The 16,223-nt window shown below is 35.2% G+C and overlaps 2 protein-coding genes and 1 long non-coding RNA gene across 3 annotated transcripts; 2 read left to right on the top strand and 1 right to left on the bottom strand.

Annotated features, from left to right (window-relative positions):
* The first annotated feature begins 671 nt into the window (after positions 1 to 671).
* LOC132856891 (uncharacterized) lies at positions 672 to 2,607 on the top strand. The gene is made up of 3 exons (XR_009649462.1): positions 672 to 723; positions 972 to 1,025; positions 2,568 to 2,607. It is a non-coding gene; the product is annotated as an uncharacterized LOC132856891 (long non-coding RNA).
* Positions 2,608 to 3,380: 773 nt separating this feature from the next.
* tnnt3a (troponin T type 3a (skeletal, fast)) lies at positions 3,381 to 9,336 on the top strand. Its single transcript, XM_060887366.1, has 13 exons — positions 3,381 to 3,387; positions 3,498 to 3,512; positions 4,269 to 4,439; positions 5,311 to 5,328; positions 6,118 to 6,136; positions 6,282 to 6,327; positions 6,444 to 6,560; positions 6,674 to 6,751; positions 6,834 to 6,947; positions 7,045 to 7,157; positions 7,246 to 7,336; positions 7,482 to 7,522; positions 9,045 to 9,336. Exons 1-13 carry the CDS (start codon positions 3,381 to 3,383, stop codon positions 9,079 to 9,081), a joined length of 867 nt encoding a protein of 288 aa, XP_060743349.1. The 3' UTR covers positions 9,082 to 9,336.
* A 3,960-nt stretch (positions 9,337 to 13,296) lies between these two features.
* On the bottom strand, positions 13,297 to 15,124 carry myod1 (myogenic differentiation 1). Its single transcript, XM_060886755.1, has 3 exons — positions 14,448 to 15,124; positions 14,235 to 14,313; positions 13,297 to 14,124 (listed from the first exon to the last, which is right to left on the bottom strand). Exons 1-3 carry the CDS (start codon positions 14,955 to 14,957, stop codon positions 13,904 to 13,906), a joined length of 810 nt encoding a protein of 269 aa, XP_060742738.1. The 5' UTR covers positions 14,958 to 15,124; the 3' UTR covers positions 13,297 to 13,903.
* Between the last annotated feature and the right edge of the window lie 1,099 nt (positions 15,125 to 16,223).

Raw genomic sequence — 16,223 nt, 5'->3', positions numbered from 1 at the left:
TACCTCATCAGGACAGGAAAAATCTTTCTTATTTTTCAGACGGAAATGAAAATTTATTAATTATCCCTGCCAAAATAAACTATTATATTATACTATATTATATATATTTAATTATATTAGATATTATATGTTAAATTTTAATATCAGCAACTGAAACAAACACATCACTAATAATAACATAAGAATTGAATATAATTCATAATTCTTTTATGGTATAGTTTTTTTAAGGTATTCTAATTTATTTAATGTTCAATCAGTTGTGCAAGATATGTAGTATACATTTTGACACCCTGGCATCCCCACATATGTACAGATTTCAAATCAGTGCATTTGTGATCCCTTCCCTGAGGAAACACCAGGCTCTAAGCCCCTGATTAGCCTGCTAATGCCTCCTTGTTTTAAATGCCTGTTCCACTCACGTTCAGGCATGATCTTTGATTTGCTAGACTAATGCAACATCAAATATAGCGATGCTGTCTTGCCCCATTCTAAACTTGTTCCTCGTTCGCATTCCCCCAATCGTTCCATCTCCTTATTCAGTGCCTATGCCAAGACCTGGACCTGGCCTCCTTAGCCATGCCCACCCTGCCCTCTCATCCAATGGGAAGCCTTTACAGATCAAGTATCACTATAACAGAAGGACTTAATCGGCCCTGGATGTTTGCAGAACTTTACAGCCAGTCTCCGCCACCAGGGAGCTCACTTCTTTTCAGCTTTTCTGAGGTAAGACAGAGAGAACAGACACAGACAGAAAGAGAATTGTAGTGAAAGGGAAAGAAGATGACAGTGTGTGTGACTGTGAGTGAGAAAGCAATTTGAAAACAGGGCATCCTTCTCCACCTGTATATCAGAAGAATATATGTGTGCAAAAAGCATTGGCATTGAGCAGAAACATTCAGGATTTAAAGCAGAGGATAGGCTACAACAGGGGTTTTAATCATCAATAGAAGTAACCACAAATTTATTTCCAGTGATTGCAGCCATTTACACAGATGTTGATGACTTAAACCCTTGGTACTTTTGAGGTGAGAGGATGGAAAAGAAGCAAAGCAAAGGCTATTGCACTGATGGAGCTATGACAGGTTCTGCTTAATAGTGTAGTACCGAATATTATAGTGTGCATGCTAGATAAAGACAGCATGTGTATAAATGTTGATAATATGGATAATGTACTGACTACTGACATGCTATGATTTATGAAGGTAAAGAAAGAATTAATTTTACACTATGGAATATTTCTGGTGCTATTATTGTTATTTGAGGAAAAATGAGTATGAATTGGTTAGTGTGTGTGTGTGTGTGTGTGTGTGTGTGTGTGTTCACCTGTGTTCATTTTGGGTCAGTATATTAGCAGTAGCTAGTGTTAGATGTTTGCCAGCTACTGTTATTGATGAGTTTGTTTTATTAACCAACAATCAGGGTTGGTTGTTGGTTGTTTCACTCATTACTGTGCACACTCAAAAATTTATAAAAAAAAATAACAATACTTCAGAAGTGTCAGTTCCACATTGATATTGGTTTAAAGGTAATTGAATTAGTTTATTCAAAACAGCAAAAAAAAAACAAAAAAACTCTAAAACACTACAACATTTTCAGCTGTCAATCAAAAATAGTCTTTAAATAATCTTTATTTATATTATCTATTATTTTAGACTTATTATGTCTAAAAACTTCTGATATGTTCTGATATAAAGTCCATTTTTAGTTAGTAATTCTTGAGAATTTGAATATGAAATTAATTTTCCTTGAATTTGAATATGGCTTGAATTTCTTGCAAAATTCTACAAAACTGTATTTGCATATACCATGACCACATAAGGGAACGAAGTATGTGTTACAGATACTATTCCAAGGGAAAGAATCTGATCTTGGTGATGGAAACTGGATCCTGAACCATGTCAGGATGGCACTTGCACCTGTCTAAGATGCATCTCTTAGACGCAAGAGATCTTAAAGGATTTCTCACATCAGTGCTGACTCAGGCCTCTCTCAGCTAACTCAGCCGTAATTCAGCTAACTTAGTAAACCCCAAAATACAAAATGATAGGATTATGATGATCACAAAATTCAATCTTTTTAAAGAAATAACATATTTTTTTAAATAAATGAGTTGTTCTGAAGGAGACTGCTTGACCTCTGGGCTTACACTTGAACCTGGCATGCCGACAGGCTCATTAATCTCTCAGACCGAGTCAAAGAAGAACATTGCCATAAAACCATATGTGGAGAAGTCTCACTTACAACTCAGCACAGCTTGGGTTTCAGGAGATTTTTATAGCTAATAATCTAGTTGTTGCTGTCTATCTTAGCAGAAATGGCATGTCAGGGAAAAAGGCCAGGAATGTGGTTTGGTAAAGATAAAGAAAGTTTAGTATAACTGATGGCCTTTACTGTCCATGCTCATTTTAATATGTCAGCTCTTTTGGCAGTGTCATAACTTAGCAGAGCAAGTTTGTGAGTGTAAGCATTTTCCAAGCACTGTTATTTATAGTCTGAAGATGAGCATGTATAAGGTGGTCTCATGGTGTGCTAATGCCACAGGAATCTAATCTATTTATCCATTTCAGTCCCAAAGTCCACTGTCATCATGTCTGACACAGAGGATGTGTGAGTTTTCTTCCTATGGCACCATTCACATTTTAAATCAATAATATAATAAATATTTAAAAATAACTACAATTTCTGTTTTATTTGTATTTTAGTGATCAGCAGGGTAAGTACTGCTACTTTACCTTTAATATCAACTATTGCTTCTGATTCAGTTTTAAAGTTGACAGTTACAAAAATGTCAATGTTTCTTTGTATCATTTGTTTCTCAGTCATTTATAACTACTTCAATCATAAGTACCTCAATTTACATTTCTGTTCATATTACGTTCAGTTTGCGTTTATATTAAAGCTTTTGGTTGAGCAATGCTTTATTATCAGCAACAATTTTTTAGCTACGCATGATACCAAAACTGGCAGAGCACTCTGAATTATAAGATACACTCTTAAAAAATGGTTCCTCAAAGATTCTTTGGATAGCTAATGGTTTTAGCTTTCTAAAGGGGTTGTGCTTAGAAACTTCTCTAATTGTTAAACCGTATGTAAAACCCTACAACTTTATCCTTTAAATCTTTGGACAGAAACTTTTTTCTAAGAGTGTAATGCAGGTATTATGACCGAGTCTCTAAATACCATCTTAATTATAAATCATGTAATTTACAATTAAGCAATTCAAAATAAAAATGCTGCAGTTGTTTCTGAGCTTTGTTTTGATAAAATACACTTTGCATAGTCCACAGCTGGATAAGTTCACATACCCTTACTTTTAAAGAGATTTTAATGTTATTAGATGTACTCCATGATAAACATATGAAGTTATGAGCTGTGGAGGGATGGACAGTGTATGCTTGGCAGGACTCCAACTGTACATAGATCACCAATCTATGCATAGCTGGACATTATTGATAACTGCTAATCTACTGCTTTCTTTTCACAAATTAAAAAAAAAGAAGTCGGCGATGAAGGTAAAATACAAATATTAGATGGACGTCTTATTTCCATCAACACTAATTTTCTAGTGATGCTAGTTTTTTCTAATATTGATCATTTTGACCCTCAATTACCCCATCTCCCTTATTTTACTACCAGAGGTGCTGTATAAATGTTCTTGCATGCTTGAACTTTATTATCATCTCTTGTCTTTTACTTTCTGTCTTGTTCATGGACCCATAAATCATTTGAAGCTCTACATTCCAGTCCATATCATGCCACTTGCTAGCTTACTAACCTCACATTTTCTGCATAGTTGTGCTTGTATTCTATACGGATTATTTATTTGCATAGATTGACTGAATAATCACCAAACCTACCAAACTATGAAGATACGTTTCACAGTAGAAATAATTGTGGAAGACAGTAACCATATTTTACTCAGATTTTCAGATATATTACATATGTCAAATTTACAAGCATGGACTTTTAAATGCTCAATTTCCTACAAATTAATGCAGTAACACCATTCTAAAGTGGTTTCTAGGTCTAGGTTGAGTATCACCTGTGTAACCAGTCTTTTATTCACTTCCTCACCATGTGCTACATTTGCTGTGATAGGGCCCCCTGGTGGCCTTGGCGTGTCCTCCACTTGATTACTGCCAGACAGGCTACTAATAACAACACTTTTCTCCCTCTAAAATCCAGTAATCACTTACCCTGAGCTTCATCCACTAACCTCTTGAAACATAACCATCCTTTCCCATCCCCGCCCCCTTGGACATGTATAGAGGTAGCTGAGGAGGTAGTAGATGTAGAGGTGGCTCCTGAGGCAGCCCCAGAACCTGAACCTGAGCCTGAGGCTGAGCCTGAGCCTGAACCAGAGCCAGAACCAGAGCCAGTAGCCCCAGAGCCAGAGCCTGAGCCTGAACCTGAGCCAGAAGCCGAGGCTGTGGTAGAAGGTATGTGGCATGAAATATTCTCTCATCCTTCACCATAAAGTAGCAGTGCGCTCCAACCCATCACATGCCAGTCACAGTGCACTAATCAGGTCCCCTCTTACCGAACCTTCCTCTCTCAGGGTTCCTGAGTAATCATGCATTACCTCCTCTTCTTACCTGGCCATTGTCAACAGGAGTTAAACCTTATTCATGCCTATAGGTGACTCCCAGTTTGCTGACCCCTTTCTGCTTACACTATGCAGTGTATGATGCAGCTTTCAGACGATCCCCATTGCTTCAATTCCATATAACCATACGCTAGCTTCTAGATATGAACCATCATCACTTATCATCACTTCTGCTCAAGCAATGATGACTGCCTGTGATAGAAAGAAGCCCCTTGATGCTTTTGGCATGCACTGGCTAAAACACCACATTATTATCAGTGTCTGTGGGTTACAGTGCCATTACTCAAACTGATGATGTTTTGGAGTATTATTAATTCAAACCTCATCTTTACTTGTGGTGATTATGGACTTAATTATATTTAGTATTTATTATAAGTAGTTTTTGTACTTTATGCCCACCAAAGGAATAATGTTATGGGACCTTTGATGAGCTAGAGAACATCATAATGTACAATGTGAAAATACTTGGGTTCACATTTCAGTTAGATCTCCTCTCATCAAAACAGATTCCTGTTTCAGAAGTAACAAACAGTCTAGTGACAATTCCTAACAGTGAACACCCTTTGATTATCTCCCAGAATTCCGGCTTCTCATTAGTGTATGTCTTATTGTACCACGTAAATGCAACTTGTAAGATATACAGCTGTATTGCATTTGCTAATTTTGTCTATTCTGCTTTTGCTTTCATTACTTGCTGCATGCAGAGGGCTTTGAAGAGGAAGGTATGTTGATTACAGATGTATCCTACCTTTGTATGTTGGAAGGACACCTTGGTCCCTTGTCTCAGCTGTCTGTAGTCTCCGTTTGTTGGAGAATGTGTGCACAGAGGTTCCTCCCAGTAAAACGTGTTCTTTTGGAGCAAGAAGCACTGCTTTATAATTGGCCAATAAACATAAAGATAAGATTTATATATACGTATATAAAAAGATGGACATGGATTCCTAATTTTAAATGGATAAATGGTGTTTCCTTAATTAAATGTATTTGGCGAAAAAGGGTGAAAGAATATAAAATGCTAACAACCACTAGCCACTGCGCACTACTCTAACCCTGCAATGCCATTTAATCTGCATGCCATGCACCATTCACTGACTCACTCAGATCAAGAGGGAGGACCAGGTGCTAACTAAGCCACCTTTTCTTTCTTTTCTTGTCTTTCTATCTTTTTTTTGCAAAGTTAATTTAAATTTAACTTTGATTTAAATCAGCAAAACCTGAGAATGTTAATAACTCAATATAACAAGTATGAACCTAATTCACAACTTTCTCACGTCTTTGTGATGTTCATGCATTAATGTGTACCTAATTTTTTTTTTTTTTATCTCAACTTAAGGTTTTTAATTGTTTCCTAATATTTTGACCATTATGTGAAATAATTATGTGCTTGTTAAGTAGTTTACTACCCATTTTTGAGTTTTGGTTTAAAAATACCAGTATGTTTCATTTACTACCATGAGTGGACTTCTAACAACATGCTGTGTACTTGTCCCCTCTTCATTTTTAATCTACAGAGGAGAAGCCTAAGTTCAAGTAAGTAGACAAATCCACATTCAGCATCACTGTGAATTCAGTGAGCAACGATTAATACTCTGTTAACTCTGTTCTGGAATTTAAACAGGGATTTTATTTTATACTCCTTATCTAATTTATCATTTTTTCAATATTTTTACCAAAGGCCATCTGCACCCAGGATCCCTGAGGGTGACAAAGTGGACTTTGATGTAAGTTTTTCTTCAAGCTAACAGTAGAACTATGTTTTTATTTTAGTTACAATAATTTGTCTGATGCCATTTTTAAGAACTTGAATAAAACAAGGATTTGCCTCTCTACAAAACAGGACATCCAGAAGAAGCGTCAAAACAAGGATCTTGTAGAGCTGCAAGCCCTGATCGATGCCCACTTTGAGCATAGAAAGAAGGAGGAGGAAGAGCTAATCGCTCTTAAAGAGAGAATTGTGAGTTAATCAAAATGTAGTTGAAAATGGTAATAATTTAAATACCTTGGAGATGAGGTGAATCATAGATCAAGACCAAGGTAACATAGGATTGTTTGTGTGTTCAATAACAGGAGAAGCGCAGATCTGAGAGGGCAGATCAGCAAAGGATCATGGCTGAGAAGGAGAAGGAGCGCCAGGCAAGGCGTGAGGTATGTCTGTCACACCACTGTTCTCATTCACACACTAATTCTATCTGCAATCCAGCATACACAAACTTACCTACTTCTACAGGAAGAAAGGCTGAGAAAGGAAGAGGCTGATGCCAAGAAGAAGGCTGATGAAGATGCTAAGAAGAAGTCAGCTCTGACCAGCATGGGCTCCCAGTTTAGCAGCTACCTGCAGAAGGTGATGTAGTCCTGTCTTGTTCTGTCACATTCAGCACTTTCAGATTTCTCTCATTTAAATACATGCAAACTAATTTGGGTATAAAATATAATTCCAGGCTGACTCTAAGAGAGGTGGCAAGAAACAGACAGAGAGGGAAAAGAAGAAGAAGATCCTGGCTGAGAGGCGTAAGGCACTCAACATTGACCACCTCAATGAAGACAAACTGAAGTAAGCTTTGCTGCAATATGAATGCAATAGAGCTGGTAGAATCAGCAGATGGCACTGTAAGATCTAACCTCACTGACATGTACCACAGAGAGAAGGCCAAGGAGCTGTATGAATGGATTAAGACCCTGGAGTCTGAGAAGTTTGACCATATGGAGAGGCTGAAGAGACAGAAATATGAGGTAGGAAATTAGCATATTTAAACTAAACCATTATATTATTTTCGATTCATTTGAAGTCAGAATAGACATAAGAAGTAGTCGGTGTAAATCGTGGTTGAGAAGTTCTACCTGAGATGCATATAAACCCAACGTCAATCTTCTTCAGGTTACAACACTGCGTAAGAGAGTGGAGGAGCTGAGTAAATTGTAAGTTGTTACAGGTTTAGATGGAGCTACCTACTGTGCATGCAGTGTGTCTGCTTATTCAGTACACTTACAGGCCAGAAGTGAAAGAAAGGAACAGGTGACCTGCAAGGATTTTATTTCATTTTCTTGTATTTTTATTTATTTTATTGCACATTTATTTTAAGAAATATAGTACAATAACAGTAACAAAGCAGTTCCCCCTCCAAACAACATGGACAATGTGTAAGTAAATACTGTACATCAGACTGTATTTAAGGTGTTACACTGTGCAAGTGTTGTGTCGTCCCAAGAGAGCTGGAGATACCAAGGTGAGAGCCGGTTCTGCATCCGCGAGTGATTTTATGCTTGTTAAAATGTGTTGATGTGTTGTTTTCAGGTCATCTCTCTCAGAAATCGTATTGATGAGCTCCAGAAACAGTAAGTTTAAATAAATAAAATCTATGAGTCTATATCACATCCGGTCTGCAGTGGTGGTTCTAGGCAGGGTAAAAGGAGGCCCAGTGTAGCTATAACAAGAAGAATTATCTTTGGGATGTTAAAGAAAAATTTTGACCTGTTTACCCGTGAAAGACAGAAAATCCAACATGTGTCATTAGATGCTTTTGGATTCAACATTTATGATGAATATCAGGCCACAGAATACCATCTTCTATGAAGGTCTGTGCAATACAGAAGGGAAAAAAAGGATAGTTTTACAACTTTAAATCCCAGCTCACTTCTTTTTTAGTTGTATTTCAATAACATCCAAGTTTTGAAAACTATAAAGTGAGCTAACAATTTCTAACAATTTGTTGATTGTGATGTCTGAGTAATATTAGGTTGCTAGCTAGCTTACCAGCTTTATCCATTGCACATCCATTTTTTATTTGCTTAGCAGAGCAACAGTGCGGACTAAACAGTTCCTCCAACAGAGCATCTGGTTCTCACCTGGACCCCAAGCTGAGATTATGTAGAACCGCCACTGCCAAACCCATCCCATCCCATTCCATCCCATCCCATTCTGTTCTATTCTATTCTATTTTTTTTCTATTCTATTCCACTCTAATCATTCATATCAATTTACATCATCATTTCGGTGCTATGCATGGCAAAATAACTATCATTTCACTATTTCTTGATTTATAAATCCATTTATAAAAGATTCACCACATTTTTAAAGCACATGCACAGAACTCTGGTTTCTAGTGAGGTTAGCCAATAGCTCCCAACATCTCTGGACACCTCATGTCTGCCAAAGAGAAATAACTCTCTTGTGTCTCAAGGCAAATTTATTTCAAGTCTATTGCTTGACTTGACATAAATTTACAAAGGTAAGTGACGCCGGTTGTGACTGGGCATGTAGCATGCAGTATAATCTGAACACACTGTAGTTAATTGAGCAAATGTGCTACTCTGAACACCTTTAGATTTATGAAGTCATACTCTGGCTTATAAAAAATATTTATATATTAATCTTATGAACAGGCAGTAGTAGAAGTAGATTAACTGACTTCGCTTGTTCCTGGCAATTTTCACATTACAGCAGCAAGAAGGGAGCTGCCACTCGCCGCAGGAAGTAAGTGGACCGTGCCACAATCCTTAGCAAGTGCATGGCTGATGGACAGATGGAGATTACTGTGCAGTCCACTAAAAAGCGACCATACACCAGCTACAGTGATAATGCTATCTGTAGTATTAGTAGTCACAGGTCTACTAAGTAGCTACTCTGCAGGACTCTGTAATAATAGCTGTTCAATACTCACACTTCCTTGTCTTGGAACGCTGTTTGGTTCTCAATTTTTTCATGTAAATAAAGTGTTAATCTAAAGCCATTATCACTAGGGTTATTGTTTTTGTCATTTATAATTCTTGTCCTTTACAATTATTTTCATTACATGATGCCCTACTAACTATTTGTAACAGAAAACAAAATGCTACATACACAGCATTGTCAACATGAAACTTATCTGGGAAAAAGAAAGGCCATAGGGAATGCATTTATAAAAATCTGTTCCAGGCTAGTAATTGATTGGTATCATTTCCTTTATAGCATAAGGCCGAGTGAACTGTCTATGTATTTTGTACAATGTCTCCATTCAAACAACCTGACTCTTCATTTTTCTTCAGCAACTGCTTTAGCCTGGTCAAAGTCACAGCTCCAAACATTTTCAGGACACTGAATACACACACACACACACACACACACACACACACACACACACACACACACACACACACACAATTTTTTAGACAGACATAAGTCAGTTGTCTGACTCTGCTACACTACAAAATAGAGTGTAAAGTCACTTGCTGTTATCTCTAGTGGGTGTGCAGTGCGTAGTTAAATTACACATAATGCACTGTTTTACTCATTCATCACAAAATTTAGTATGAATGGTGTTTAATTAGACCATTTAAATAATTCATTCATTCATTCATTAAAAAATATTAGCAATATTGGCAAACAATATATATTTCAGGAGAGATCAGAATGTATCTTAATTGGCATCTGGGGAGAATGAGTTGAATATTGAACATTTAAATGTTTTTATGTTGTGTTTTACCAAATTGTTATTTTATTTAAATAAAATAATCTGAATTTCAGTTAAAAGCATATATGAACAAGAAGGTTTAATCCATCTGGGATTTAATTTATTAAATCAAAATAGCCGAATAGTTTAAAACGCATGGTATTTTGGGTAATTCAAGATTCAAGATTCAAAGATTCAAACAACCAAAGTATTTATTTATTTATTTATTTATTTATTTATAAAGCAGGGCATTGGACCAAATTACAGGTAGGAAATCAAGTTGTGTCTGTAAATGTATAACCACATGAACTATACGATTGGACTGAAAAATCGTTTGAGCCAAAGGTTTGCATTTGAAGGAGAAAATCACATGTCGGCTGTCACTTTTTGTCGCTTGCAGTCATTGACATGATGCGTTTGAAAAGAAATAATCGCCCGTCGCTTTGTCTCGGTTTGTTATTTAACACAATGTTAGTTGTGGAGTTCTGCTTCACTTTACATTTTTAGAGCGTGAAATCATCATAACCAGAAGTAGGTATTGCAGAACTGCATAAAGTCAGTATCAGTCACTGATATCACTGAGCTGCAGAATGCTCACTGCACCTAATCCCCAACCCTAAACTGTATCTTTAGGAGAGAGCAAAAATAAAACATGAGCACAATTTTATTAGAGACATGGAAATACAAAATTAACGGTATTTTGTTCCTTTTTTGTTTTCCGGTGAAATCTTCTTCTTCTTCTTCTTCTTCTTCTTCTTCTTCTTCTTCTTCTTCTTCTTCCTCTTATTATTATTATTATTATTATTATTATTATTATTATTATTATTATTATTATTATTACCATTCTTCTTCTTCTTCTTCTTCTTCTTCTTCTTCTTCTTCTTCTTCTTATTATTATTATTATTATTACCATTCTTCTTCTTCTTCTTCTTCTTCTTCTTCTTCTTCTTCTTCCTCTTATTATTATTATTATTATTATTATTATTATTATTATTATTATTATTATTACCATTCTTCTTCTTCTTCTTCTTCTTCTTCTTCTTCTTCTTCCTCTTATTATTATTATTATTATTATTATTATTATTATTATTATTACCATTCTTCTTCTTCTTCTTCTTCTTCTTCTTCTTCTTCTTCTTCTTCTTCTTCTTCTTCTTATTATTATTCATTCATTCATTTTCTACTGCTTATCCGATCTACCTCGGGTCACGGGGAGCCTGTGCCTATCTCAGGCATCATCGGGCATCAAGGCAGGATACACCCTGGACGGAGTGCCAACCCATCACAGTCTTCTTCTTCTTCTTCTTCTTCTTCTTCTTCTTCTTCTTATTATTATTATTATCATCATCATCATCATCATCATTATTATTATTATTATTATTATTATTATTGTTATTATTATTATTATTATTATTGTTGTTGTTGTTATTATTATTATTATTATTATTATTATTATTATTATTATTATTAATGCTGACAACAGTAACAACCACTATACAGACTATATTCTGTGTTACCGATGACTAAGTATTATGAAGGACTATGACCAAATAACAAGAGACACGATAATAAGCACGTTCATACTGATAACATTGACCGGGATCTTTTTCACCAATTAATGGGCAGCATCAGATATTAATAAACCTTACGAACTGGCTGAGGTTATAACTATATGGCTGAGTGGGAAATTTTTAGGAAAGTATTCTGAATTTGTTGATAATTAGGATTTAATGACCTTAATTTAGTAGCCTATCTTGGGGCCATAATAAAATCGTTTGCACAAAATAGAACAGATTAATAGACAATCAGAAAAATGTTTTGTCTGCCTAGTGTAGTAATGTAACATTTACAAACTTGAAATTTACAAACATTAACATTTACAAACATTGAAATTACACAACATAAAAAATAATGAAAATAAGTACACAAGAAATTCATTTCTTAAGATTTCTACCCAAGAGATAAAAGATTTCTACACAAGAAATTCATTTCTTGTGTACTTATTTTCATTATTTTTTATGTTGTGTAATTTCAATGTCATTTCAAGTTTGTAAATGACATTGAAATTACACAACATAAAAAATAATGAAAATAAGTACACAAGAAATTCATTTCTTGCAACGTCAGTGATTAGTAGCACATGCAGATGGCCACCAGATGGGGCAGCTGCTATATTTTGTTTTCTCTACTGGACCACCGCTTGCTTGCTTGCTTGCTTATTTATTTATTTATTTATTTATTTATTTAGTTAGTTAGTTAGTTAGTTATGTGCATTTGCTGAATACCACATTGCACTAAATTCATGTACTTTTTCAACAGGCACAGATCAGAACAACTTAAATTTATACAAGCGTGGGATCGAAACTGTGTGTGTGTGTGTGTGTGTGTGTGTGTGTGTGTGTGTGTGTGTGTGAGTGTGTGTGTGTGTGTGTGTGTGGTTTATATAACTAGTATAATAACTGAGCTCCCGAGTATATTGTTTTCATTTATACATTTTGTTATTAAGATAAAAAATATATTTTCTTTTTTCCTACTAATAAAATGTACAAATAGAAATGATATATTCGATCTTTTACATTTAGGGAATTATAACATACATTAAGCTTAGATATAACCTACATTCAGCCGCGTCAAAATAATGTGTTCATACCTGGAAAATTAAATAAATTAAATTCAAATAAAAAAATTGTAAAAAATAAAAGATAGACCAGTCAATTGCGAAGTAGGCTTTAATTTTGAGAATATTCTGGAAAATATATACAGTTAAATAAATTCAGTAGCATTATTTGAAGAGAAATTTGATCTTGATCTCGGGGTTAAGTCAATCACGTGTCAGTTACTCAAATATATATTAACGGATAAAAAAGATTTTACACCATTTAAATTTTGCGTCTGATTTCTCATCGTTTTAATCGAAATGAGATTTTAATTAGCCGACTTCGTACAATTCGTAACCATTCCAGTATTGTTCAGAGTTCAGCAATATATATATATATATATATATATATATATATATATATATATATATATATATATATATATATATATATATATATATATATATATAATTTGAAATAATGAATTATTTGATTCGATTTTTTAAAGAAAAAAAATCAAAATTTGATTTTTAAAGACATCTTAAAATAAGCACAAGTCAAATCATAAATGACCTAAATAACATGTAATTATGTTTATTAAATACATTTTATATTTGTGTAGAATCGAAAAATAAGTCGAAGAAGAGAATTACACAAGCAACTGAAGTCTGTGTATAAATAATTCATATCTTTATTTATTCGACATTCACTCATTGAAGATGTATAAATATAAAGTTTAACGCTGGACACAACAAACGTCTCAAACAGGCCATATTAAATACACAATTATGTTCGTTCGTTTCTCCGTGTTTTTAACAAAAACCGCTCTTATATACACATGTACAAAAATGGTCCTCTAATGTTCATATCTGCAGTGGTTATTCTCTGTAAATAATTAGGAAAAATAAAAGATGAAAGTGACAGAAAGTAGTTTCAAAAAGAAAGGGAAAATATGGTCACATATGGCAATAATGCATTATTATATAAATAAGCTGAGTTAAGAAACTGACTTCTGTAGAGCCACGATCATAATGGAATTTGACATTTTCTAGAAAGAAAGAAAGAAAGAAAGAAAGAAAGAAAGAAAGAAAGAAAGAAAGAAAGAAAGTCTAAAGGATTTTTAGATTCTTCTGTTCTCCAACTTCTTGAACAGATTTGTGGTAGTTTTTTTCCCAGTTTATGACAGGTGTAGTAGTCCTCGTAAATGGTTGTTTGTTTCCATCCGTCCCTCATGTTCTCTGGATGGGTGCATGGATGCGTTTCCTCTTTACTGTTCAGAGCACTTGGTAGATGGGGTCGTGGGTCGGGCCGGTCGGGCTGCAGGTGTCATTTGGGGAAGGCGCGCTAGTTTCTGGAGAAGAGCCGGTGACCCCTTCACACAGCTCCTGTGCAGGGAGCGAGGAGGCGGCGGGAGACTCGGTGGAAATCCGCTCCACGATACTGGACAAACAGTCCAAACTCGACACCACTGGGTTCTTATTACTCCGTACATCTCCTGTAAAAATCCACAATTCAGAAAACTGTTAGTATTTCATTACATCAGATCAAACAAGTATATTTGTCAGTATGAACCTGAAAGGCACTGGTGTTTACGCGTTCACCCACCATTTGGAGCTTCGCTGAAGTACGAGTTGTCATAGCTGTTTCTTCTTCCGGACGCGCGAGCAGGGCCATTAAAATCCATCTAGGAAACACGCAACATAACATTTAAATTCAGTATTTTAAGATGAACTCACTACGAGCTAAATTACAGATATATGAATGGGGGGACTTTGTAGCTAAATAAACCAGAATGGCAGAGCTGTAAAATGTTCTCACCATGCCATCTGAGCAGTTGGACCTGGGACTTGAGGCGTCGGAATCACCGCTGTATTGTTCCAGAACCGGGTAGTAGTTGTCCTCTTGACTTCTGAGTAAGGCTTGGAGAGACTCAATGTAACTGATGGCGTTTCTCAGGATCTCCACCTTGGGCAGCCTCTGATTAGGGTTAGTAGACGTGCACCTCTTCAGGGTTTCGAAAGCATCGTTGACTTTGCTCAGGCGTCTCCTCTCTCTCATGGTTGCGGCTTTGCGCCGATCTGCGTTGGTGGTTTTCCTCTTGCATGCTTTACACGCCCACAGCAGACACCTGCCCGCTTGGTGGTGGCCGCTCGGCGCCCGGATGTGTTCGTCTTCCATGTGGTTGTGTTCGTCCGCCTTGAGCAAGCTCACGTGCACTAGTCTAGGGTCCAGGTCTTCGAAGAAGTGCATGTCGCTGGTGTTGAAGCAAGGGTCATCATAGAAATCATCTGTCGAGGGGATGGGGAACGGAATATCCGACAGCTCCATCTTTTCTTTAAAATACTTTGGATTCAACTGTGTGCGTAAAAAAAAAGCTCAGAGTTTATCGTGCCTCTAGAGCGCGCGTAAAAGTTAAACGTAATATTTTGTAAGGTTCTTGAAATAACAATACAGTAAGGCCGGGTTGGCTTGAACGCACTGCTCTGTGCGCAACCTTCCAGGCACTTGTTGCTGAGGAGGTTTTCTGACACCTTATATTCTAGTTCAGCCAAATGGGGACGTGTCCTGTCACATTCCGTGTGACCAATAGAAATGTAGGCAAGGACAGTGTGGGCAGAGCTTAATTCTAGCTGCACGAGACCTATTGACTAACAACACTGAAGGTTACAGTCATAAATTTATTTCTAAGTCAAAAATCGCAAATACGTTATTAACTATAAAGAGTATATTAATGATAATATCGCGATATATAGTGTTAGAATGTTTACAATATTACCAGGCATAACCTTTCCATAATTTACAGATGCTAAATAAAATTGTAGGCCAAATGAGGAAAAGAATAAATAAAACTTAGATGTTTGCTGTCATTAGTCAGACTACATTATTATTTTTATACTTGAAATATTTCTGATTTAAATTGTTAGTGATTCTTCGATTAGTGATGTTCAGCTAATGTCTTTTTTACGGTATGTATATAAATAAATAAATAAATAAATAAATAAATAAATACATTTTAATTTAAATATAGATAAATATAGTTTATTTGTGTTTATATCATATGTTTATATGATATAATGTTGTATTATATATATATATATATATATATATATATATATATATATATATATATATATATATATATAAACATATGATATAAACACAAATAAACTGTTTATTATTTATTATTGTCATTAATTAATAAATGTTTATCATTTATTATTGTCTGACACAATTTTGTTCAAGAAAGTCACATTATTCTAAACTGTAGTGATCATCAGAATTATCATGTCTCTATAATAATCCTAAACACGTAATTTTTTTAAAAAAATCCTGAAGTATCAATTCACATTAGAAGTATGAAAGTTTTGTAATTTTTGTATTGTATTCATTAATTTTAGCTCATTTCAATGTTCTATAAAATGATTTTCGATTTTTTTTTATAAATATTAGCTATTATCTGAGTTAAGTAAATGCTGTTGAGATGATCTCTAAACGTTCCTTCGATTTTTTGTTAATTTTGTGGTGGTTTTTTTTTTGGGCATGTCTGTACAAAACCAAAACAGGATATCAGTTGGTCAATTCTGCGCTTTGGAT

Source organism: Tachysurus vachellii, chromosome 14, assembly GCF_030014155.1.
Source record: "Tachysurus vachellii isolate PV-2020 chromosome 14, HZAU_Pvac_v1, whole genome shotgun sequence".
Taxonomy (NCBI): Eukaryota; Metazoa; Chordata; class Actinopteri; order Siluriformes; family Bagridae; genus Tachysurus; species Tachysurus vachellii.
This window is presented reverse-complemented; position numbering and strand designations above follow the sequence as displayed.

What these genes read in the sequence shown, in the direction of transcription:
- tnnt3a (XM_060887366.1), top strand. An exon ending in AGCGCCAGGCAAGGCGTGAG is followed by an intron (nt 6,752 to 6,833) that starts GTATGTCTGTCA and finishes CTACTTCTACAG; the next exon opens with GAAGAAAGGCTGAGAAAGGA. An exon ending in GTGGAGGAGCTGAGTAAATT is followed by an intron (nt 7,523 to 9,044) that starts GTAAGTTGTTAC and finishes TTCACATTACAG; the next exon opens with CAGCAAGAAGGGAGCTGCCA.
- myod1 (XM_060886755.1), bottom strand. Translation starts at nt 14,957, where the DNA reads ATGGAGCTGTCGGATATTCCGTTCCCCATCCCCTCGACAGATGATTTC. An exon ending in CCAACTGCTCAGATGGCATG is followed by an intron (nt 14,314 to 14,447) that starts GTGAGAACATTT and finishes CGTGTTTCCTAG; the next exon opens with ATGGATTTTAATGGCCCTGC. An exon ending in CTTCAGCGAAGCTCCAAATG is followed by an intron (nt 14,125 to 14,234) that starts GTGGGTGAACGC and finishes GGATTTTTACAG; the next exon opens with GAGATGTACGGAGTAATAAG.